Genomic DNA, 26,156 nt, shown 5'->3' on the forward strand with positions numbered 1-26,156 from the left:
ATATGTGTACATTAAGATGTATAGCTATGTATATTTGCGTGTGAGGACGTGTATGTATATACATGTGTATGGGGGTGGGTTGGGCCATTTCTTTCGTCTGTTTCCTTGTGCTACCTCACAAATGCGGGAGACAGCGACAAAGCAAAATAAATAAATAAAATAAATAAAGATTGGTTTTCTGATAAGGATAGAGAGGTGAAGGGGGAGGGAAACTTAATCCTGGAAATTCTTCACATGCATTCTCATCCTGAATTTAAAAATGGGTTCTGTAACAGGAAATATGGAAGGAAGGGAAAGGCCACTCATTCAACGCTCACACAGCTCTGCCTTTAGAGAAATAGTTTTTCATTTTCAAAACCTACAGTATTCAATTACAGAAAGAGCAATACGAGCACCAGAAAGTTTATCTACATGAAGGAAGAGGGTTTTAAGAAAAACCTAAAAAAAAAAAAAAAAAGAAAAGGATTACCTTTAGCCTTTGAATGGAAGGCATGGTCCAAAAAATCATCAGGCAGTGGGGTAAATATGGTATGTTACTACCTTTAAATTAGCTTAGTCCAGTGCTAAGCACCTAGATAGGATGGGCATGAAGTGTCTGTTAACTCCTGAGATGACAGGATGATGTGATATTTCTTTGTTTCTATTGAACTTGTTTTCCATTTGCACTTTTTTTTTTTTTTTTTTGTCGGTCTCCCGCGTTTGCGAGGTAGCGCAAGGAAACAGACGAAAGAAATGGCCCAACCCATCCCCATACACATGTATATACATACGTCCACACACGCAAATATACATACCTACACAGCTTTCCATGGTTTACCCCAGACGCTTCACATGCCCTGATTCAATCCACTGACAGCACATCAATCCCGGTATACCACATCGCTCCAATTCACTCTATTCCTTGCCCTCCTTTCACCCTCCTGCATGTTCAGGCCCCGATCACACAAAATCTTTTTCACTCCATCTTTCCACCTCCAATTTGGTCTCCCTCTTCTCCTCGTTCCCTCCACCTCCGACACATATATCCTCTTGGTCAATCTTTCCTCACTCATTCTCTCCATGTGCCCAAACCATTTCAAAACACCCTCTTCTGCTCTCTCAACCACGCTCTTTTTATTTCCACACATCTCTCTTACCCTTACGTTACTTACTCGATCAAACCACCTCACACCACACATTGTCCTCAAACATCTCATTTCCAGCACATCCATCCTCCTGCGCACAACTCTATCCATAGCCCACGCCTCGCAACCATACAACATTGTTGGAACCACTATTCCTTCAAACATACCCATTTTTGCTTTCCGAGATAATGTTCTCGACTTCCACACATTCTTCAAGGCTCCCAGAATTTTCGCCCCCTCCCCCACCCTATGATCCACTTCCGCTTCCATGGTTCCATCCACTGCCAGATCCACTCCCAGATATCTAAAACACTTCACTTCCTCCACTTTTTCTCCATTCAAACTCACCTCCCAATTGACTTGACCCTCAACCCTACTGTACCTAATAACCTTGCTCTTATTCACATTTACTCTTAACTTTCTTCTTTCACACACTTTACCAAACTCAGTCACCAGCTTCTGCAGTTTCTCACATGAATCAGCCACCAGCGCTGTATCATCAGCGAACAACAACTGACTCACTTCTCAAGCTCTCTCATCCCCAACAGACTTCATACTTGCCCCTCTTTCCAAAACTCTTGCATTCACCTCCCTAACAACCCCATCCATAAACAAATCAAACAACCATGGAGACATCACACACCCCTGCTGCAAACCTACATTCACTGAGAACCAATCACTTTCCTCTCTTCCTACACGTACACATGCTTTACATCCTCGATAAAAACTTTTCACTGCTTCTAACAACTTGCCTCCCACACCATATATTCTTAATACCTTCCACAGAGCATCTCTATCAACTCTATCATATGCCTTCTCCAGATCCATAAATGCTACATACAAATCCATTTGCTTTTCTAAGTATTTCTCACATACATTCTTCAAAGCAAACACCTGATCCACACATCCTCTACCACTTCTGAAACCACACTGCTCTTCCCCAATCTGATGCTCTGTACATGCCTTCACCCTCTCAATCAATACTCTCCCATATAATTTACCAGGAATACTCAACAAACTTATACCTCTGTAATTTGAGCACTCACTCTTATCCCCCTTGCCTTTGTACAATGGCACTATGCACGCATTCTGCCAATCCTCAGGCACCTCACCATGAGTCATACATACATTAAATAACCTTACCTACCAGTCAACAATACAGTCACCCCCTTTTTTAATAGATTCCACTGCAATACCATCCAAACCTGCTGCCTTGCCAGCTTTCATCTTCCGCAAAGCTTTTACTACCTCTTCTCTGTTTACCAAATCATTTTCCCTAACCCTCTCACTTTGCACACCACCTCGACCAAAACACCCCACATCTGCCACTCTATCATCAAACACATTCAACAAACCTTCAAAATACTCACTCCATCTCCTTCTCACATCACCACTACTTGTTATCACCTCCCCATTTGCACCCTTCACTGAAGTTCCCATTTGCTCCCTTGTCTTACGCACTTTATTTACCTCCTTCCAGAACATCTTTTTATTCTCCCTAAAATTTAATGATACACAGGTATACTGCTGGTGGTTAATAACTTGAATACATCAAGAAATACTAAATCTTTCAGACTAAAATTCATGGTGACAGACACTGACTCGCAAGCATTGGGAGGATAAAGAATTTGTTTCATTCTTCATACAGAACACCCTAATTTCATTCTTTTCATACATGTAAGCCATTTCCCACATTAGTGAGCTGATATCAAAAACAGATGACTGAGCCTTACTTAGAGGGTAAAGTCCTCACTTGGCCCCCTTTTCAGTTCCCTCTTTTGGAAAAATGCAACAGGAGGGGAGGATTTCCAGCCCCCTCGCTCCCACCCATCTTAGTTGCGTTCTATGACACACAGGGAATATATGGGAAGTATTCTTTCTCCCCTATCCCAGGGTAACTCGATTTTCATAAGCACTCATATTTCATACATACAGTACTGGTAGGAAATACAGGTAAAAATATGAAGGAAATACAAGTAAAAATATTACACCTTTCACAAAATAAGTGAGGGTACATTGAGTGGTTGGCACATGTGGGGAAGTTGCTGGTAGTGTTTCTCCTTGGAACTATTCTAACTCTTTATTATCTTCTGTTACAAAAATCCTCCATTATCCTTAGGTTACATAAAGAGAAAAAGAGGCATACATAAAGAGAAAAAGAGGCAGAGTTGTTATGCAATCTCTCACAAAAGCACGAGTTCAGATACGATGCTTACCTTACAGACCTTCTCAAGTTCTCTTGCTAAAATCCATGTCAAATATTTCTTCATGTTTCTCACACCTCTCTTTTCCACTTGCCTCAACAACTGATACATATCATAACTGTTCCTACTAATAACTCAGGTCATCGAAAAACATATGAATTATCTTTACGGGTGACTGCACGCACAGCTTTCAGGTGAACATCAGTGCACTTACAATAGTGGTTGTCAGGGTACTGTGGAGAGTAGAACTAATTTCTTTGCCTTTCCAGCAACAAAAGAAACCACCACAGGCTACTACGTCAGTAACTTGACTTGTAACATTTTGACTGCATAATTTTGGTCCTACAACTTGTGACAAAATGTCTGGGAGAATATCCTGGTTCCAAGGTAAAAATCACCATATCATAATGAGCTTATGAGGCGAGTTTGTTGAGATGCATGCAACTACTAGTGTGTAAATGTTTACAATGATTAGCAATATGTGATGCTCTTCTTTATCTACACAGTTAACATGTGCCTGTTCATTAATCATAACTTTAAATCATATACAACAAGCAGTAAATCTTACTATCACATCTTTACAACAAGTTTATTGAGTGTACTACTGTACTTCTAATGTGTAAATGCTTATGGTAATCATCAATCTGACACTTTTTTACATTCTCTTTTTTTTTACATGTACTTGTTTATGTATGACAGCTCTGCTCTAAAATGTTATATTCACTAAACAGTAAATATCATAACATCGCCACCATTAAGAAGTGAGTTTGTTGATATGCACATGCATGCAAATGATTTTGATAATTATCAATATGTGATGCAGTTTTGGTCTTGCACTATCTTCTCTACATGCATTTGTTCATAAACAACTGTTCAATAATATCAAATACCAGTAATAAATCTTATATCAAAATCACCATTAAAAGTAAGTTTGTTGATCGTTGTCATAACATTAATTACAATACTTTTGAGCATTGTGTGGAGAAAGCACATCATGAAGTGGCCAAATGAACTCAAGACATGTGGAATGGCCAGACAATGCACAGGAAAGGTTGGTGCACACTTCGTACCATGACACATACCCATAGATCCAAAAATATATAAAATGAAAAATGGATTTTTGTTAAATTCTGAAAGCTTCTGAAGAAAATTTGTTTTCACCAGCTTAATTATTATGGATGGTGCACATGAGAGTCATCCACGCACAGGTGTTAAAGTTACTTTTCAGGGCCACAGAAAGAAGCTGTTTGGGAGTGCTAATACTGTTTTGGGAAGCAAGGCTTTCCAAGTCAGCATCTAGGTATTCTGACTAGATGTGACTGGCATGTAAGTATCCTTCATGAACTGCACAGTGAATAAAAAGAGCTACTTTAGTAACCTGTAAAGATATGCATTAAAGAAAAAGTGAAAAAGGAAAGACACATACATATATAAAATAAACTCTATGATATCATTTCTGCTTTTACAGCATAATTGGATGTATGCCTCAGAGAAATAATTACATTACTATATATAAGCATTTACTCTCTTTCACCATCATTACAACAATAACTCACAGTAACATAAACTTGTACTTACTATTACATATATCTCCATTTTGTAACAACCTCATATCAGGGATACCATGACAGATAACTTCATTGACAGAGGTACAGCAGGATTTTGGGAAACCATGATAGTTCAGTGGTGAAGGGTAACATTCTCTTTCTACCGCAGCTTCATGTATAATACGATCTATTTCATCTGTTGTTATACCAATGGCTGCCACCTTTACTCCCTCATCAAGAACTTCTCGAGCCAGCTAAAACAAATCAAAACTTTAGACATCTGTAAGGGAAATAATATTCATCACATAATTATGAAAAAAGGTGGTCAGATTATGACCTTAAGGCCTTAACATTTAGGGAAAATCTTTTCATAGGTACCACCCCTCTTAAAAAGTCTCCTTGTCCAACATAAACCTCACTCTCCAGCATCCCACTTCCTCACCAACAATCCTCCCTTCCTAATAATCTCATTCCTCCTCCCCTCACAAACACCCTCTTCCCTTATCATCATTCTAATTGCTCCTCAACAAACTTCAGCTCTAGGCTCTTCCTTCCAAGAACCTCCTCCCTACCAACATGCCCCTGCTGCAGATTTGATGTCATTTGTCAACTGCCCTGCTGAAAATGTATCTAAATTTTCATCTTAACACAAGCCTTCAATTTTCACCATTTAACACACCACTGAGATGTCATTAAATACTGCAAGTCTTCTTGGTATGAATCTTTAACTACAATATTTACAGACATTTAAAGACAATCATTCATGCACCAGATTTAAACCCTGTCAATTTACTGTAAGTACTGAAGTCAGGTGCTAGAAGGGCTGGCTTGTGAATATAGTGCTATAACTCTTTTATCCACATTCCATGTTTATTTCCAATACCTCTAGTCACTTTTGTGACCAAATCAATGTGAATGATTTATTTTTCACCAATTTCATTCGCTAAAATTGTCATTTAAGGTATACTGTACAATGTTGATGTCAAGTGGTAACATACCATAACATGACATCATTCATCAGCTCATATTACTGTAGTATCTCTATTTTCATCAGTTTTTCTAACTGTTCTACAACTGCATTCCTCCAAATTCATTTAATAATTTGTAAAACAAAAAGAGATAGACAGACAGATGAGGATAAAGATTTTTATTCTTAACACATTTTACAAAGATTGTACGAGAGTCCTATAGATTATAATATTGGCATTCAAAACGAGGAAGTGGAGGTCACTGAGCAAGTAAGCAAGTTCACATAACCCCTTGTGGTATTGTGTTTTTACCACTGTGATAATTTTCAACATACTTTTGCAAACAAACAATAATCTGAAAATATGAGCATTTAAGGAAAGTATTTTCATGGGTACCATTCCTCCCAAAAACTCTCCTTGTCCAACATTAACCTCCCTCTCCAGCATCCCACTTCCTCATAATTTTTAAGCATATCTAAGTATATTTCTGAATATAATCTTGACAGAGCCCAATAAATCTATGGCCCCTAGTCCCTGGCATCATGGAGGTCAAGAATCTCATGGTTTCTGCCTGACTCTAATGCCAACGAGAGGGAGGGCTCTGCCAGTTGTAGTACTGGCCCCTCCCAAGACCTTTCCCTCTCTCTTAGACTTTCCTCTTTTTCTATTCACTATATCAACATTTGTGGTGTCTCCACTAAAGCTCTCCTATGCTGAACACCATGTCTTGTACCTCTCCTAATAACTTACTTCTCTCTGAGACACAGTTGTTTTATGAAGTTCTCACCCATCCCTCTTTCATACTCAATTATATTTTCTCCACTCATGATTCTGGTTCAAAGGTGGTATTTGTGCTTACTCGAACATCAACAAATCAACAGTGTTTCACACCTCAAGGACCTTCAATCCCCAGATTTTGATGTTATGTGGCTTAAGGTATGCCTCCCAACTACCACACTTTTCCTTCGTTTCATCTACGGCTCTCCTAATTCTACAAATCTTATATCTTTTTTTGTCTATCTAAACTCCTACCATGAGACTCTGGCATCCTCTCACTGCAAGCCAAAATACTCTACCTCAGAGATTTCAATACTCACCATGGGGAATGGTAGAATTCTTCCCATATAGATTCTCTGTTCTCAATGATTTAAAGCAAATTATTTCCCAATCTACCCATATTTCTGACCATTGTGACCACTCTCCTAATATTCTGGGTCTGTTTTTCACCACTGGTCCATCCTTCTTCTCTCACTCAATCTGCATCTTGCTGTGACATAGCTTCTTCAATAAACTCAGACCTGGACAGGATAGCTCAGAGGGGTAAACAAAATCTGGTCAAGTTAATGCCTCCAAGACCCAGTTTCTACCCATCTCTCTATTGAAAACTCCTTAACTTTCCTCCCTCATTTGATGGTTCTGTAATTCCACCTCTTGACTCAATGACCATACTTGGTATTGCTGTAACATCCAGTCTTTCTTGGAAACCCTAAAATAGGGGAATGGCCAAGTCTGCCTCTAAGAAATTGGGTATCCCGTTTAGATGTCGAAACTTCTTTACTTCAGAACAGTTGCTCCATTTATACAAAGGATTGATTCATCCTTGTATGGAGCACTGCTTTCACATCTGAGGTGGTACTAGGTCTGCATTTTTCCTTAACAGGGTTGAGCCATAAGTAGTCCAACTACTAAACTCTCCCAGGATAACTTCCAAACTTCATCCTCTTGCTCTATGCTGCAATGTTCATTCACTTTCCCTCTTCTATAGGTACAATTCAGGTCTTTGGCTCCCCAGAGCTGGTTGCTTGTGTGCCCCACCACTAGGTAGACCAAGCAATACTCAGCGGACTGTTGCATCATTTGATTACCGCATGGCCGTTTGCAGCTCAAGGATGGGCAGTTTTGATAACTGTTTCTTTCCCTACATCTTAAAGCTTTAGAACTCTCTACCTTCTCATATCTTTCCCAATGACTATGACCTGGCACGTATCAAAAGACAGGTATTTCACTTCCTCCAAAGTTCGTAAATACTTTCACTTGTCTCTTCATTTTCCCTTTCATATTCATCTCTATATTTCAAATAAAGCCCAGCCTTGATGGGGACTTGATGTGGAGCCTTCAACACAGGAAAGAAAAAAAAAAAAGTTAAAACCAAAGTGAGCTACAAATTTCTGACACTATACCTTGCATGCCTCTCTCATTCCCTCTATCTCTTCATCAGAAAGGCACTTGATATTAGTAGACCCTCGGAGCTTCTGCTCTGAGTGAGGAAAACCATTTGGATCATCTGCATAGTCTGGTCTACCTATAGAAGAAGGAACTTCTCTCTTGCTGCTTTGTGGATATGGTCGTAAGCTACCTTTGAAGACAAAAAAAAAAAAGGTTATCTTAATTGTTCAGCTAAATAAAATCTGCAAAAGAAAAGGCATAACTATACTTCATGCAAGTCATATATAGGGGGTCCCCGACTTACAAGTATCCAATCTATGAACACCTGTATTACAAACGAGCTCCATGAAAACAATAATTCTCAGGATAACATACAATCAATTATTCATATTCACAAACAAGGGACTACTTAAATTTGTATCTTTTTTTCATTAATTGTTGCTTATAATGATGTTCAGGTATAGGTATTCAATTTTGTGCACTTCTTTATATTTTCCAAATTTATGACTAATTCAGCTAATGAAAAGGGTCAGGAATGTAACCCATTTTGATAACTTGGGGCCCCTTGTACATCTTTTTATGATGTTTAAACAAGATTTTAGAAAAAAAAAGGATTCTTTCATCCTACTGAACTATCTTAATTCAAATGGTATAAATTCATCCATAATGTCAAAAACAATTCTTGCAATCAATCCAAACTAACTTGAATGGTTTTCTTCTTCCCTCCTTCATCTAAACCAGCAGGAGTGCTGTTTCAGTGCAAAAGGATGCCTTCCATCACAAACACCTAAAATCAGGCATGCCTTTTGTCACATGCACCTAAAATCAGCATCAATAAAAAATATGGAGTGTCAGGTACCTATGAAACAATGTGGGGAATTGTACAATCAATGGTATTAAATGATATTCCAAGTGTGCTTATATGGTGTGACGCATCCCCACCATTTAACTTCAAAGGTACTCTTATCAGTATACAGACATGCCTTGGGTCACAGGCAACAATGATCAGAACCAAGAAAGAATCTGAGAGGGTCAGTTACCCATGTAACACAATGGGGAAGGTATGACCCCTGGCATGTATTTATAGTATGCTCCAATTACATCAGTGACTGGTGTCTTCAACATAAAAAAAAGTTGATGTTGAACTGTTGGCACTGAGAAAAGTCTGTGTATCTATTACCTATTAGCAGAGCTACCAACCTTGTCAAACAAAAAAGAACACAGCTAGCAAAGGTAAGGAATTTTAAGCAGAAAAAAAGGGGAATTTTGCAAAATGAACCTTACAACCACAAACAATATTGGTTGCACTTTCAACAAAGGAAATTGTGTTGTCCAGTGCTCAAGCATTATCTCCATTCATTTATCTAGAAGATAGTCCACAATTGTTCACTTTAAAACCAACAAAGTATCTAGTCAGTGGTTTCATATTTGGTCCTCGAACTAAGTCAACTGAGGTTTTAGTGTCTGTTTGTCCACAAATACTCAGACCTGGCTAGAGAGCTTTTTGTTATAACATGGAAGGGAACAAGTAATTTCTTATCAATTTCTATACATGATAAAAATTTTGCAAGACTTTCTGAAGCCTCAGGAGGGCCTGGCCTATGAGTAGGAACAGCCTGGTTACACAATGTAAAGATATGATCTGATGGTAAGACTGGCCATGCAACAATTTGTGTGGTCATTTCCGCAAAATGGTCAGAAATTGACTGATGTCCAACTGTTATTTTGTACACTTCATTAGTACTTGCATGCGTGATGAAAACATACATATATTATATATTGAACTGTGCACCTCTGTGAACTTCCCATACATTACACAAACATTACATGTATAATACATGAAAGTACAGGGACGGAACTGTCAATAAATCAGTGCCGAGTTCAAATAGCAGTAAAGCAACAAAAACAACTAATCTGTGTCAGTATTGGCTGTGGAGTGAGCCAGCACTTCAGTGGCTGTCAAACTTCTCTCCTCTGACCCACATAGCTGTCTTTACTTCAGCTTCACCCAAATGTGGACTACTGGCACTGTCCACAAACATACGGTCTGTCCTTGTCTCACAATGTCACACATAACACTTGACTTAACTCTCACAACTCATTCTTTCTAACTCCTACATTTTTCTGTGGCAAGTGCTCACCCCACCTTTAGGTAAAATGGTAGGAGCAATAGATAGTATTAGTAGACAGGAACAGTAACTGGAAGCATTAGGTAAAGTAGAGGGTTGGAATGTTAAGTAGGAACATAAAGTAGGAGCCTCTGACAACACTGTGCTCAAGATGTCCTCAGCCAGTGGCCTATTAAAGGTGAGGCACTAAAGGTTAAGAAGTGATGATGGAGTTTACCAGTTAAGGAGAGTTCTGCTGAGGCCACCACCTTGAGAGAGTTCCAAAAGGGAACAAGCATTAGAGATATAGATGGATAGATCAGTAACCATCCATCCTGGGGACCCATCTATATTTTCTTAGCTCTCTCCTTTTAAAGGTTAAATCATAATAAGAATCCTTAATGATGACTGAAATAAATATGCACACACATCACATATCAAATGAAAAAGAAAAGTAATGCTGAAAATTCATGTGGCTAGCTAGGATGTTCTAGGGATCTGCTAGTTATGTGACTTAAATATCATACAGAAATACACTAAATGATAATGAGGACTGGAAACGGCACTGCATGGCAAGGAATAAACGAACAAAAAAAAAAGACAAATATGAAAATGAATGACATCCACCACAGTTCACTGGATGCACAAAGTTCTTGATTACAAAATGATGCTTCATCAACTGCATCATCAAAATGAGACTGTCTATAAGAGAATGACACTTTAGTTCCAGGATAAGAAGGATTTCATAAGAATTCAGCAAAAGTCATCTGTAAACAGATTCTATTTATAGGCTTAATAGTGAACATGTCACTAGCCAAGTAACCTGGCTTCAAGTACATAAAACAGAACATTCATATATACAGAGTGAACCTGTCTTATCTATTAGTTTTTTCTGCAGCTGTATCTAATGCATCATGTATGAACTTACTTTTCTCAATGAAACTGAATACACCATATCTATGGTTAACAATAAAAATAAGTAACAGCACATAAATAAACATCCAATCCCAAGAGGCTGGGGTGGAAGATAAAGACACAAAGCAATCTGTGTGTTTTGAAATCTTCAAAATGACAATAATGTAGCAGTACTAACTTTTGAGGAAAAAAACGTAAGTACATTGCCACTTGTGCTGTAATTTGTTGGCAAAGTTCTGTCAAAACAAAGCAGATGGGTATAACATAAATAGATGAGCCAGATGTAAAAGAGAAGGTAGACATGTTCCAGAAAACAGGAAAAAAGACTTAGGTAAGGCATTTAGAATTTCCTGTTGTAATTACCTATTTGTACTGTAAGGGGAGTTTTACACTCTTGGAGCATATCTTTTGAATACTCTCTACTATCATACAACCTCTTAAATTTCTGCATGCTGTCAGATTTACCATTACCATTTATTTAAATCTTTTTAACCACTTTTAAACTATAAAAGTACTTCACATCTTTCTTAAGATTCATGATCAATTTCATGGTATGTCTTCTGGATGCTCTATCATAGATGTCTCGAACAGCCATTCATTGTCTACATCATCAATGTTCTAAAAATCTAAAAGGATACGGTCAGGTCACCCCTCACTCTTTTCTCTTCTAGTACAAATTTATGACTTATAATCCTTCCCCTATAACTCAGCACCATTAATTCTGGTACTATCTTTGCTGCTCTCCATCGGACCTTTTCTATTAGTTCTTTGTGCTTCTTTAAGTGTGGTGACCAAGCTTGAGAAGCATATTCTAGTTCTGACCTTATGTACATTATGAACAGTTTGCCAAATATTTCTCTATCCAGGAACTTCAGTACATATCTAATATTTGCTGGCAGACAGTTAGTCTCTTTGATTAGGGATGATATCAATTCCCCAATCTTTCTCAAGCACGTCTTTCTGCACCTCTTTCCTGCTAGATGGTAATCATATCAAGGCCTTCTTTTGCGGTGATCCATCCTAATCAGATCATATTACTCAGGCTTAACTTCAATAACCATGTTTCAGATCAACTGTAGTCTGTCCTCCGTACATGTTGCTTCTCTCATGAGTTTTGCATCACCTGTTAACATAGTCAGATCCCTGCAGCACTCCAAATTTGACCCACCCATTTTGAGCAGGCTTCTTTGACCTGTCCCATGTTCTTTTCCACTAAGATAATCAACCCAATGAGTAAATCTCCCCTTATTCCTGCCTAGTGATCCACCTTTTCATCCTCTTCTTAAGTGGCAGTGTCAAATATCTTCCCATTTGTCTAATACAGAGCTCACTTTTGGGAGAAATCTAAGATGTTCATTGCACATGACCTTTCCCTAAAACCATGCTGTCTCCAACTTCGGTAATATCTGTTTTGAAGAAAGCCTTTCTCAAGTACCAGCTCGAACAGTAGTTCCAGAGGTTTGCCATATATATGCACACCCTTGTGAGATGTATGACAGATTAAAGGCATTTGTGAGTCTGCCAAGTTATGCAAGCAACTCAACTAGAAGGATGTTCCTTGAAAAATGTGTCCTCTGTATCGCAGCTATGTGGCTATAAGTGAACTTAAAAAGTTGTTTAACTATTGTTTCAAAAGTATCAAAAACGTATCAAGTTCCAAAGGCAAAGATGGAATATTCTTAAGTTATGAGCCAGGTTAAATTCCAGATTGGTCCTTTTTATATGGGCATAACTAAAGCAAAATCCACAGATTTATGCCATTCAATTAAGTATACAGACTAATGCATCTTACGAGAACCTTACAAGTCATATCAAACATATCTTTCCTAAAACAGGTTTGTGACTCTTATGATGGATGGACAATAATGTGGAGGCACAAAGCAAGCCTTAAGAGTTTGCCATGATATGAAGGTGATACTCATAGTAAATTTCTAATTTACATGTACAGAAAAGCAGTATAATATGTACATATACCTACAAGAAATTACCACAGATATCAATCAGTTTTCAAATAACGTACCAGCGTAAATCAGTTTTCATGTAATGTACCATGCGAGTTGAAAGGTATCAAGGCAACATGGTACTAGCACTGTGAAAATCTTTCCTATCTTTAAGAAAAACTTATGTGGATGACACCTAATTCATTCAATCAAGATCATACAATCCAAAAATGCTTAAAAACAGCCACTGTCACTTGATGTACTTACCAGTAAACATGTAGTATGGCCATGGGTTGTACTGCGAACTGGAATCATTTGCTCCTGAAATATTCTTAAACTAAATAACTGCAGTCTTGAAATATTTGTCTAGAATTATCATATAAGTACCAACCTAAATGCATTCACAATCATGGTGTTCTTCCATCAACAAAACAACTAGCAGGCAAATGTGACTTGACAGATGATAATAAACTAAATTGACAAGTGAAGAAGAATTGCAGAGGGAGAAAAGAGAGTAGCTAGAACAGGATCCAGAACATCACAATTAATAGGATGAGATAAGTAACTCCAATGACAACTACAGCAATGGAATGGTGCGAGAGTAAGCTATGCATTAGTTAAGAGGGAGAAGCAGTAAAATCAAAGAGAGGAAATTCACATGGCATACACTTTCAAAAGCTCTGGAGATGTTGAGGGCCATGACAAAAGTTTCACCAAAATCCTGAGAGAAGAACCAAAGATGAGTCTTATAGGAGAAAAGATCACCAGTGGACTTCACACGGCAAAAACCATGCAGGTAATCATAGAAGAGGGAATGGGTTTCTAAGTGGATGAGAAAATAAGAAGTGAGGAGTGCTCCAACAGTTTTAAAGAAATGCACTAGTGAGGGCAATGGGCCAATAGGTGTATGGGGTGGAATAGTTTACTTTCTTACATAAGGCTACAAAGAGGAATTCTCCCAAGAAGGAAAAAACTAGATTTTTTACTTTCTTACAGACAGGCTACAAAAAGATGTGCTGCCAAGAAGGAAAAAACTAGGTTTTTCAAAAAGAAACAGATGAGCATGAATCAGAGGAAGCTCAAAGGCATACTTATATGCCATAATGAAAAGGAATCAAGCCAGGGAAAAGTTCTGAGCTTGTTTGCAAGCACATCAGCTAGTAGATTTGTTTAATTTATCAATATATACTTTTCTTTTTTGTTTTACATATTCTTTCAACTATAGATTTTCTTGTATAAACATCTTTACTCACTTTATATAAGTTAATCACATTATCTTCAGATTAATCATTCTTTACAAAAGCAATCACTTAATAATTTCAGCTTGCTGAGCTTGGCATCATTTAAAGTTCTGATTTGAAATATCGGGTCTTTTTACACCCAGTGCTCTTTCACTACTCACTCTGCCAGTGAAAAGTTACAAGTATGAGATACTATTCTTTAGATCAACCTCCCTAATTTTACTAGTAAAAAAGGCTTGGGGATGCAAGCATGTGAGCAATGCATGCAAGTGTTAGCAAATATGGATATACAAATCTGTGAATTTTTTTGACAACTTTTAACAAATGCAACAGAAATCATGGTTTTTCATAACAGCAAGAAAAACTGATAATCTATAATCAGTTCATAATTCCATGTATCTGGATAAACCAAAAATCAATACATCTGATCATCAGGTACTTACTTGTCTTTTTGTGGAGAAGTTTATGTGATTCCCAGGAACCTTTGAAACAAATCTGAAAAAAAAAATATTGTCTATTGTTCACACAGTTCACCAATTACCATATACAATGAGTCATTATCTAAAACTGGAAACAGTATTGGATTAGGCTGGCTTTACAAAATGTTGATCACCGGCACTAAATATGCATACCTCTTTGGATCATGTACCACCCATATTTGGACAAAAAAGATTAGGAATGAAGATGTCTAAGTATAAGGGGTAGTTTAGGAAACAATTTGGATAAAAGTTATCTTCTCTTTTGAAACATCTCAAAAGGGAGGTTTTATCATTTTTAGTGTGGTGAATGGAGCTGTGTTACTTTGATTTGAAAAATGATGAATACAGTTTACAAATGAGGGAAGCCCATACTGTACTGTCAATTCAAATATGAATGCAATGGAGCCAGGATTAATGCTCCCCAAAGTTTGCCACTAAACACAACAGAGATTACATCAGAGAAGACATCAAAGAGGAGAACGTTGTATCAGTAAGAGCTTCATGTAAACGGATCCCGAATGGTGGCTGGCAACCATCCCCCTTCCTACAAGCAGTGTATCAGTGACAGTTTGTCGATCAATATTGAAAAAATAAATCTATTTTATATTTATCTATAATACTAGATCACTATTTCCCATATTAGCAAGGATGAGCCAGAAAACACACAAAGACCCATCCACTCACATGCACAAATATATGTACTCATACGCTCATACTCATATATTGGAGAAGATCACAATTGAGCACATAATCAAGTATATTCCATTTTGTCCATGGGGAAATGAAACACAATAAGTTCCCTGGGGCACTTTCATGTAATGATCACATCATCAGGGGAGATACAAGAAAGAAATATAACAGTCAGCTGATAGTAGTGGTGATGTGAGAAGGAGATGGAGTGAGTATTTTGAAGGTTTGTTGAATGTGTTTGATGACAGAGTGGCAGATATAGGGTGTTTTGGTCAAGGTGGTGTGCAAAGTGCGAGGGTTAGGGAAAATGAGTTGGTAAACAGAGAAGAGGTAGTAAAAGCTTTGCGGAAGATGAAAGCCGGCAAGGCAGCAGGTTTGGATGGTATTGCAGTGGAATTTATTAAAAAAGGGGGTGACTGTATTGTTGACTGGTTGGTAAGGTTATTTAATGTATGTATGACTCATAGTGAGGTGCCTGAGGATTGGCGGAATGCTTGCATAGTGCCATTGTACAAAGGCAAAGGGGATAAGAGTGAGTGCTCAAATTACAGAGGTATAAGTTTGTTGAGTATTCCTGGCAAATTATATGGGAGGGTATTGATTGAGAGGGTGAAGGCATGTACAGAGCATCAGATTGGGGAAGAGCAGTGTGGTTTCAGAAGTGGTAGAGGATGTCTGGATCAGGTGTTTGCTTTGAAGAATGTATGTGAGAAATACTTAGAAAAGCAAATGGATTTGTATGTAGCATTTATGGATCTGGAGAAGGCATATGATAGAGTTGATAGAGATGCTCTGTGGAAGGTATTAAGAATATATGGTGTGGGAGGCAAGTTGTTAGAAGCAGTGAAAAGTTTTTATCGAGGATGTAAGGCATGTGTACGTGTAGGAAGAGAGGAAAGTGATTGGTTCTCAGTGAATGTAGGTTTGCGGCAGGGGTGTGTGATGTCTCCATGGTTGTTTAATTTGTTTATGGATGGGGTTGTTAGGGAGGTGAATGCAAGAGTTTTGGAAAGAGGGGCAAGTATGAAGTCTGTTGTGGATGAGAGAGCTTGGGAAGTAAGTCAGTTGTTGTTCGCTGATGATACAGCGCTGGTGGCTGATTCATGTGAGAAACTGCAGAAGCTGGTGATTGAGGTTGGTAAAGTGTGTGAAAGAAGAAAGTTAAGAGTAAATGTGAATAAGAGCAAGGTTATTAGGTACAGTAGGGTTGAGGGTCAATTCAATTGGGAGGTGAGTTTGAATGGAGAAAAACTGGAGGAAGTGAAGTGTTTTAGATATCTGGGAGTGGATCTGGCAGCGGATGGAACCATGGAAGCGGAAGTGGATCATAGGGTGGGGGAGGGGGCAAAAATTCTGGGGGCCTTGAAGAATGTGTGGAAGTCGAGAACATTATCTCGGAAAGCAAAAATGGGTATGTTTGAAGGAATAGTGGTTCCAACAATGTTGTATGGTTGCGAGGCGAGGACTATGGATAGAGTTGTGCGCAGGAGGATGGATGTGCTGGAAATGAGATGTTTGAGGACAATGTGTGGTGTGAGGTGGTTTGATCGAGTAAGTAACGTAAGGGTAAGAGAGATGTGTGGAAATAAAAAGAGCGTGGTTGAGAGAGCAGAAGAGGGTGTTTTGAAGTGGTTTGGTCACATGGAGAGAATGAGTGAGGAAAGATTGACCAAGAGGATATATGTGTCGGAGGTGGAGGGAACGAGGAGAAGAGGGAGACCAAATTGGAGGTGGAAAGATGGAGTGAAAAAGATTTTGTGTGATCGGGGCCTGAACATGCAGGAGGGTGAAAGGAGGGCAAAGAATAGAGTGAATTGGAGCGATGTGGTATACCGGGGTTGACGTGCTGTCAGTGTGGATTGAATCAAGGCATGTGTATGGGGGTGGGTTGGGCCATTTCTTTCGTCTGTTTCCTTGCGCTACCTCGCAAACGCGGGAGACAGCAACAAAGCAAAAAAAAAAAAAAAAAAAAAAGCTGATATGCAACGAAGAGACGTAGCTAGGAGGCCATTTATATATATATATATATATGTATCATTGACTGGTTGGTAAGGTTATTTAATGTATGTATGACTCATGGTGAGATGCCTGAGGATTGGCGGAATGCGTGCATAGTGCCATTGTACAAAGGCAAAGGGGATAAGAGTGAGTGCTCAAATTAGAGAGGTATAAGTTTGTTGAGTATTCCTGGTAAATTATATGGGAGGGTATTGATTGAGAGGGTGAAGGCATGTACAGAGCATCAGATTGGGTAAGAGCAGTGTGGTTTCAGAAGTGGTAGAGGATGTGTGGATCAGGTGTTTGCTTTGAAGAATGTATGTGAGAAATACTTAGAAAAGCAAATGGATTTGTATGTAGCATTTATGGATCTGGAGAAGGCATATGATAGAGTTGATAGAGATGCTCTGTGGAAGGTATTAAGAATATATGTTTTTTTTTTTTTTTCGGTCTCCCGCGTTTGCGAGGTAGCGCAAGGAAACAGACGAAAGAAATGGCCCAACACACCCCCATACCCATGTATATACATACATACACACACGCAAATATACATACATTTTTTTTTTTTTTTTTTTGCTTTGTCGCTGTCTCCCGCGTTTGCGAGGTAGCGCAAGGAAACAGACGAAAGAAATGGCCCAACCCACCCCCATACACATCCCTTGATTCAATCCACTGACAGCACGTCAACCCCGGTATACCACATCGCTCCAATTCACTCTATTCTTTGCCCTCCTTTCACCCTTCTGCATGTTCAGGCCCCGATCACACAAAATCTTTTTCACTCCATCTTTCCACCTCCAATTTGGTCTCCCGCTTCTCCTCGTTCCCTCCACCTCCGACACATATATCCTCTTGGTCAATCTTTCCTCACTCATTCTCTCCATGTGACCAAACCATTTCAAAACACCCTCTTCTGCTCTCTCAACCATGCTCTTTTTATTTCCACACATCTCTCTTACCCTTACGTTACTTACTCGATCAAACCACCTCACACCACACATTGTCCTCAAACATCTCATTTCCAGCACATCCATCCTCCTGCGCACAACTCTATCCATAGTCCACGCCTCGCAACCATACAACATTGTTGGAATCACTATTCCTTCAAACATACCCATTTTTGCTTTCCGAGATAATGTTCTCGACTTCCACACATTCTTCAAGGCTCCCAGAATTTTCGCCCCCTCCCCCACCCTATGATCCACTTCCGCTTCCATGGTTCCATCCGCTGCCAGATCCACTCCCAGATATCTAAAACACTTCACTTCCTCCAGTTTTTCTCCATTCAAACTCACCTCCCAATTGAATTGACCCTCAACCCTACTGTACCTAATAACCTTGCTCTTATTCACATTTACTCTTAACTTTCTTCTTTCACACACTTTACCAAACTCAGTCACCAGCTTCTGCAGTTTCTCACATGAATCAGCCACCAGCGCTGTATCATCAGCGAACAACAACTGACTCACTTCCCAAGCTCTCTCATCCACAACAGACTTCATACTTGCCCCTCTTTCCAAAACTCTTGCATTCACCTCCCTAACAACCCCATCCATAAACAAATTAAACATCCATGGAGACATCACACACCCCTGCCGCAAACCTACATTCACTGAGAACCAATCACTTTCCTCTCTTCCTACACGTACACATGCCTTACATCCTCGATAAAAACTTTTCACTGCTTCTAACAACTTGCCTCCCACACCATATATTCTTAATACCTTCCACAGAGCATCTCTATCAACTCTATCATATGCCTTCTCCAGATCCATAAATGCTACATACAAATCCATTTGCTTTTCTAAGTATTTCTCACATACATTCTTCAAAGCAAACACCTGATCCAGACATCCTCTACCACTTCTGAAACCACACTGCTCTTCCCCAATCTGATGCTCTGTACATGCCTTTACCCTCTCAATCAATACCCTCCCATATAATTTGCCAGGAATACTCAACAAACTTATACCTCTGTAATTTGAGCACTCACTCTTATCCCCTTTGCCTTTGTATATATATATATATATATATATATATATATATATATATATATATATATATATATATATATATATATCCCTGGGGATAGGGGAGAAAGAATGCTTCCCACGTATTCCCTGCGTGTCGTAGAAGGCGACTAAGGGGGCAGGGAGCGGGGGGCTGGAAATCCTCCCCTCTCACTTTTTTTTTTTTTCCCAAAAGAGGGAACAGAGAAGGGGCCCAGGTGAGGATATTCCCTCAAGGGCCCAGTCCTCTGTTCTCAACGCTACCTCGCTAATGCGGGAAATGGCGAATAGTATGAAAAAAAAGAAAGAATATATATATATATATATATATATTTTTTTTTTCATACGATTTGCCATTTCCCGCGTTTGCGAGGTAGCGTTAAGAACAGAGGACTGGGCCTTAGAGGGAAAATCCTCACCTGGTCCCCTTCTCTGTTCCTTCTTTTGGAAAATTAAAAAAAAAAAAACGAGAGGGGAGGATTTCCAGCCACCCGCTCCCTCCCCTTTTAGTCGCCTTCTACGACACGCAGGGAATACATGGGAAGTATTCTTTCTCCCCTATCCCCAGGGATAATATATATATATATATATATATATATATATATATATATATATATATATATATATATATATATATATATATCTTTTTTCTTCTTTTAAACTATTCGCCATTTCCCGCGTTAGCGAGGTAGCGTTAAGAACAGAGGACTGGGCCTTCTTTGGAATATCCTCACCTGGCCCCCTTCTCTGTTCCTTCTTTTGGAAAATTAAAAAAAATGTGCGTGTATATGAGTGGATGGGCCATTCTTCGTCAGTTTCCTGGTGCTACCTCGCTGACGTGGGAAACAGCGATTAAGAATAATAAATAAAATGAATATATATGTGGATGGAGTGATGAGAGATGAAAGCAAAACTAGGAAAAAGGGGTGCACACAAGGATTGTGGCAGTGAGATATGGTGGCTAGTGGCAAGCCTATTTGCGGATGATACTGTTTTGCTTGCTGAGAGTGAAGGAGTTGCAGAAGGCTGTGAGTGTGTTTAGGATGTGTGTAAGTGTAGGCAACTGAAGGTAAATGTAAGTAAAAGTAAAGTAATGGTGTTTGAAAGGAAACAGAGTGAAAGTATAGATTTTGTAAAACCATATAGAGTGAAAGAAGAGTATACTAAATTGTGCTTTAAATATGGGGGGAGAAAGACTGGACGAAATGAGAGAATTTAAGAATCTAAGAGATGTCTTAGGTAAGTTTGGTGAAATGGAAGGAGATAGGAGAGAGTAGTACAGGGTAGAAGTCATTGGGTCCCTTAATAGAATAATGAAGGGTTAAAGTTTAAATATGGAAGTGAAGAGAGGATGAAGGGACAGCATAGTCCTCCCAACCCTGACCTATGCAGCCAAAACATGGACATGGAATGAGTCACAGAGGTAATGAATCCAGGCTATGGAAATGAGCTATTTGAGAAGAGCATGTGGTGCAACTTGATGGAATGAAGAAATGAAGGGGTGTACGAGAGATGTGATATGGCAGGGAATGCAAAGGGAACAAATTGTGGATAGGTAGAATGGGTGAAATCTATTATTCTGAGGTGGTATTTCTATTAAGGCCCTGCCTTGGTGTAGACTTTTGTCCATGACTGGAGCCTTAAACTAAAAAGAAAAAAAAAAAAGTGGAAAGAATAATGCAAGACTGGGAGTTTACAAGGTGTATGATAGTACAATTGAAGGGGTTGGTGTGAGAGGAAGACCACCTGTGACATTGGTAAACAGGGCGAAGGGATAATGGTGAGAGACAAATGGTGGAAGAATATGTGAAACAATGTATGCGAGGGAGACATGTAAGGACAAGGATAAGTGGAGACTTTTGCCATGGCCAACCCTTGACGGGAGTTCCCAGAAGGAATGGGTGTCAGAGATACAGGTAGATAGATACACAGACATATCCATTCTTATTTATTCATTTATCTATTTATTATACTTTGTCACTGTCTCCCGCATTAGCGAGGTAGCGCGAGGAAACAGACGAAAGAATGGCCCAACCCACCCACATACACATGTATATACATACATGTCCACACATGCACATATATACATCTCAACATATACATATATACACACACAGACATATACATACTTCATACTGTATGCCCTTATTCATTCCCGTCGCCATCCCGCCACACATGAAATAACAACCCCTCCCCCTACATGTGCGCAAGGAAGCACTAGGAAAAGACAACAAAGGCCACATTCGCTCACACTCAGTCTCTAGCTGTCATGTATAATGCACCGAAACCACAGCTCCCTTTCCACATCCAGGCCCCACACAACTTTCCATGGTTTACCCCAGACGCTTCACATGCCCTGGTTCAATCCACTGACAACACGTCGACCCCGGTATACCACATCGTTCCAATTCACTCTATTCCTTGCATTCCTTTCACCCTTCTGCATGTTCAGGCCCCGATCACTCAAAATCTTTTTCACTCCATCTTTCCACCTCCAATTTGGTCTCCCACTTCTCCTCGTTCCCTCCACCTCTGACACACATATCCTCTTTGTCAATCTTTCCTCACTCATTCTCTCCATGTGATCAAACCATTTCAAAACACCCCCTTCTGCTCTCTCAACCACACTTTTTATTACCATTCATCTCTCTTACCCTTTCATTACTTACTTGATCAAACCACCTCACACCACATATTGTCCTCAAACATCTCATTTCCAGCGCATCCACCCTCCTCCGCACAACTCTATCTATAGCCCACGCCTCGTAACCATATATCATTGTTGGAACCATATCCATTCTTGCTTGCCTTTATCCATTCCTGGCACAACAAGGTTATGGGGATTCATGGGAATTTAAGTACACCATAAATTTATGACAGTGTTCACTACGTTTTTTAAAAACCAACCTGAATGAATGCAGTTATATAACATTACCAGTGCCAGCCTGAGTGAATAAGGGTTGGAATATTATGTTACCAGTGCCAAGATTAAACATTAAAACATATCAATTTAAGTATATAGTCCAATAACCCTTCTTAAGTCTCTAATTCTCCACACAAAATCACTGCAATCATATACGCAAACACATTCTAATATTTCCAAAGACAGTGTAGAATCTATGGTTCACCTCAATTTTGAATCAATAAGAAAAAATGATGTAATCAAAATTATAATGCATCTGTATCTGCAAATTTCATATCACTATTGGAAAAACTAAAATATTTTCAGCAAGTTAAAACGTTAACACCACACTTGAATACCTATAATGAGATTTTATCTAGTGCACAGCACTTAACCCTTACCTTGCTTGCTGAAAAACATCATTTCTCCTGATCATGAGTCTGAGATTTACTAAATATGAGTTCTTAATTCGGTGTAGTTATACAGTAGAAGACAGTGTAAAGAAACATATTAGAGCTGGATTTAGTCATGGTGAGGCCTCCACTACTTTAGTGTTCCCAAGTAAATCCATACCTTAATACCCAGTCTCCTTTCTCAGCTCTTAATCTAAGTACAGCACATCTATCTCTTGTGTTGCATGGTTTGCTTTCCAATGTCCAAAATTTGCCTACTGCAATATGGTTGACACTAACAAAGGTTGAATGACCGAAGTTCATCCTTCAGCCCACTCTAAATCTAAAACTAGTGGCCAGTCAAGCCTAGATCTAGCTGAATTTTGTTGATGTTCTTCATCTATAATAAATTTCTTATCTTTTACTTATGTGCTGTACTTGCATTATTGCTTTTGTACATTCAAGTGCACAGTGTACAGTGCAGTACCAAAACAGTGCCAGTTTAATTAATGTGAAAAAGAAATGATTGAAAGAAACAGTAGAAAAGTTTGTTATGGTGGTTTTGAAAGCCAGGATAAGAAGCCATCTTATCAGTCTACTTAGTCTGGCTATTTGAGGCCACAGAACACAGGCCTATGCAACCACCACACCCATTTGTATTGTGAACTTTGCTTTAAGCCATATAAGCCCTTTGTTAACTTCTCGACTAAATAACCCACAGTTTCTAATTGGCTGTATATCACATAATTCTAGGGCCCAGATGTTAATATTTTCAACTTCAGTGGCCATCAGCCAGCATGTGTTGTCTGTATTGTTCATTATTCTAAGGAATTGGCATGATGCTGAATTCATGGATATTTTTGGTATATTTCAACGACACCAATGAAATAAATAATAACACTCAGATGCTGTGGAAAATTAAGTGAGACTTTAACAGATTATGTTGATTTCTACTAGCATTTCACCTACTTCGACACTATCAACTACATATTTCCCCAAATATTTGTAACCCTTCCACTTATTATTCACTGTAGTAAGATACAATGCTACAATTGATGAAGTACTATTAAGCTCACTTCTAATTTGTGCAGGGAGTCCACTGACAAGCATTTCCTGATAATCCTTACTATTTCTGTGGTATCCCTATGCTCCTACAAGCACAATACCAACTTTTACCTCATAAATGCACTAAGCAGCTTATCAATATTCTAACTATACTGGTTACAACTACCACCTACCTGAGGACCTGGATAACAATATCTTTTCTGGTAGGGGTGGCTCATCGTGCAGAATTATGCCCTGACCCTTAATGACTGTCTCCTAACAGGCTCTCCTCATGAAAATAAGTTTTTGTCTGTGACAGCAAACTATTTCAAAAGGAATTCTTTGAGAAATAACAGGATAAAGCAACCAGAGGAGATAAAATAAAATTAGGAAAAACTGAAATAAGGATTAAAAGAAATACTTTTAGAGTACAAGAGTGGTGGAGGAATGGAATGCTGCCAGCATACATAAATCTAAGATGTTAAAAAACAGGAGAGTATATTCAAGGGAATAAATCTTATTCCTTTCTGAAAATCAAATGAAGTCTAGCCCACTAGGAGTAAACATACTATTACTGGTGTCCATCAAGAACCTAGTGGCGGAGAGTCAAGAAGAGGAAACAATGAAGTTCCTGCTTCTCTGACCCTAGCCTTCCCCAACATACACCATAGAATGCAATATTTCGAATGTATGCATTACTAAAGCGGCACAAGCGGAAATAAAGAATGTGGACAAATTATCGCCTAACCCATCGATGCCGACATATTTTTTTCATTTATCCAACAATTCACCACTATAAAATGAAAAAAGACACTCTTATCACTGGGCAACAATACTCTTAAGCACAGAAAGGCCATTCCAAGGCTCTCACACCAGATATAACAAAGGTTCATCCGTGAGTATATCAGATATCAGACAGGCAGAATTAGCTTGGTTGACGTTCTCCTTGCCGTATATGTCCACGAACTCACCTCACTACACCATGACAGGGAAAAAGTATAACCCATGATTTCACCTGTGAGCAAAAGAATGACCCTTGAATTCCTAATTTGATGCATGTTGGACATTGAAGCTTAGCTTCTGCTGTGCAACCAATAGTTTCGCAAACGTGCGTAACAACTCCATTGGCGGACATCTTTGTTTTCGTACTGAGCAGTGTGTACTACGAGCCTACACACCAGACCCACTTAGAATCCGGATTCTCATATAATTTCCAATCTTGTTATATACAGTTCTATCTATCAGCATTAATTCCACTTCCCCTAAAAAGTGTATAGATCTCATATATTTTTCCAATTATTCATCATCTCTATATTTTCTACCTATGTCCAGTGTATGTAAAACATGAACGTCCATGCTGATATTAGAGTTTGATAATTTCATTTCCTCTTTGCTATATGGGGGATGATTCTTGGACACCAAGGATTGCAAGTGTGGAACTCTCTCCTCATGCTGTACAAATGTATAACTACTAATCACTTTTGTTTTTTCATCTTTTTTTTTTCATATACGCCCGCGGGCCTCATTACTACGTGCGTGGGGAAAGAGGGAATCACCAATCAAGTTTCTTCAGGTCATACCGATGATCTGAATGGATCCTGTTGCCCACCCTGTTGAAGGAAATGGCATTTCGTCAATCTCCTCTGATGCACGTTTTCGATCACGCATTGAGATGGAGGCAGAACTTTTGGTAAGAGTGCGACATGCTTCGCACACATTGCTTTTAACAACCATAAGAATGTTGTACACTGTCTTCAGTAGTTTTGCTGGTGCGTGCGAAAGTGATGGTGTCTCCAACTTTTTTGTCAGTCTAATTTATATGTTGATAAACAACGGCGTGTTAAATGTCCCCAAGCATAACGAATAATATCACGAGAGATAGGGTATGCAGAGAACCGCTCCACAAAAGACAATGGATAGAAAGCTCATAAAAAAAAAAAAGGCGTTGAAGAGGAAGATTCAAAGAGAGAAAAAAAGAGAAATAGTGAAGCAGACCACGAAAAACAAATATATTTTGGAAATACCGTGAACAGCAAAAGTTCCATTGGTGTAAAACCCGGAATAACGGAATATCCTTTGAACGGCTACCTTAAAGCATCAATAGTATTTAGGGAAGAAGACATAAGAAAACGTACATACTGTGAAGTTCATGGTGGTGAAATCTATTTGTTTATGATCATGCTTAACCCATTCCGGCCAATGCTAAAGGAAAAAGGAGGAAAACACCTATTTATAAGTTCGAAGTAGGATTATTGAAAAAAAAAAAAAAGGTCTAAACCAATCGAATGATGATATAAAACGAAACCTATCTTTAAAAATTCCATTGGTCTCAGCTCTCACAAAATGATAAACTTTACTTAAGTAAATGCATTTTACGCTACTGAAAGAGAAGGGTTGGGGGAACCTGCCTTCGAAACTTCATTTTCGGC

General features: G+C 38.9%; 1 protein-coding gene across 1 annotated transcript in view; it reads right to left on the reverse strand.

The window, feature by feature from the left end:
- Positions 1-24,898, reverse strand: part of LOC139746889 (methionine aminopeptidase 1) — a 40,723-nt gene extending 15,825 nt beyond the window's left edge. The window contains exons 1-5 of the mRNA XM_071658545.1: positions 24,743-24,898; positions 14,657-14,708; positions 13,240-13,293; positions 8,024-8,199; positions 4,907-5,129 (exon numbers count right to left, since the gene is read on the reverse strand). Of these exons, the coding sequence (XP_071514646.1) occupies positions 4,907-5,129; positions 8,024-8,199; positions 13,240-13,293; positions 14,657-14,708; positions 24,743-24,862 (625 nt within the window). The 5' untranslated portion in view covers positions 24,863-24,898. The remainder of the gene's footprint in view (positions 1-4,906; positions 5,130-8,023; positions 8,200-13,239; positions 13,294-14,656; positions 14,709-24,742) is intronic.
- Between the last annotated feature and the right edge of the window lie 1,258 nt (positions 24,899-26,156).

Source organism: Panulirus ornatus, chromosome 66 (assembly GCF_036320965.1).
Source record: "Panulirus ornatus isolate Po-2019 chromosome 66, ASM3632096v1, whole genome shotgun sequence".
In the NCBI taxonomy this organism is placed as follows: domain Eukaryota; kingdom Metazoa; phylum Arthropoda; class Malacostraca; order Decapoda; family Palinuridae; genus Panulirus; species Panulirus ornatus.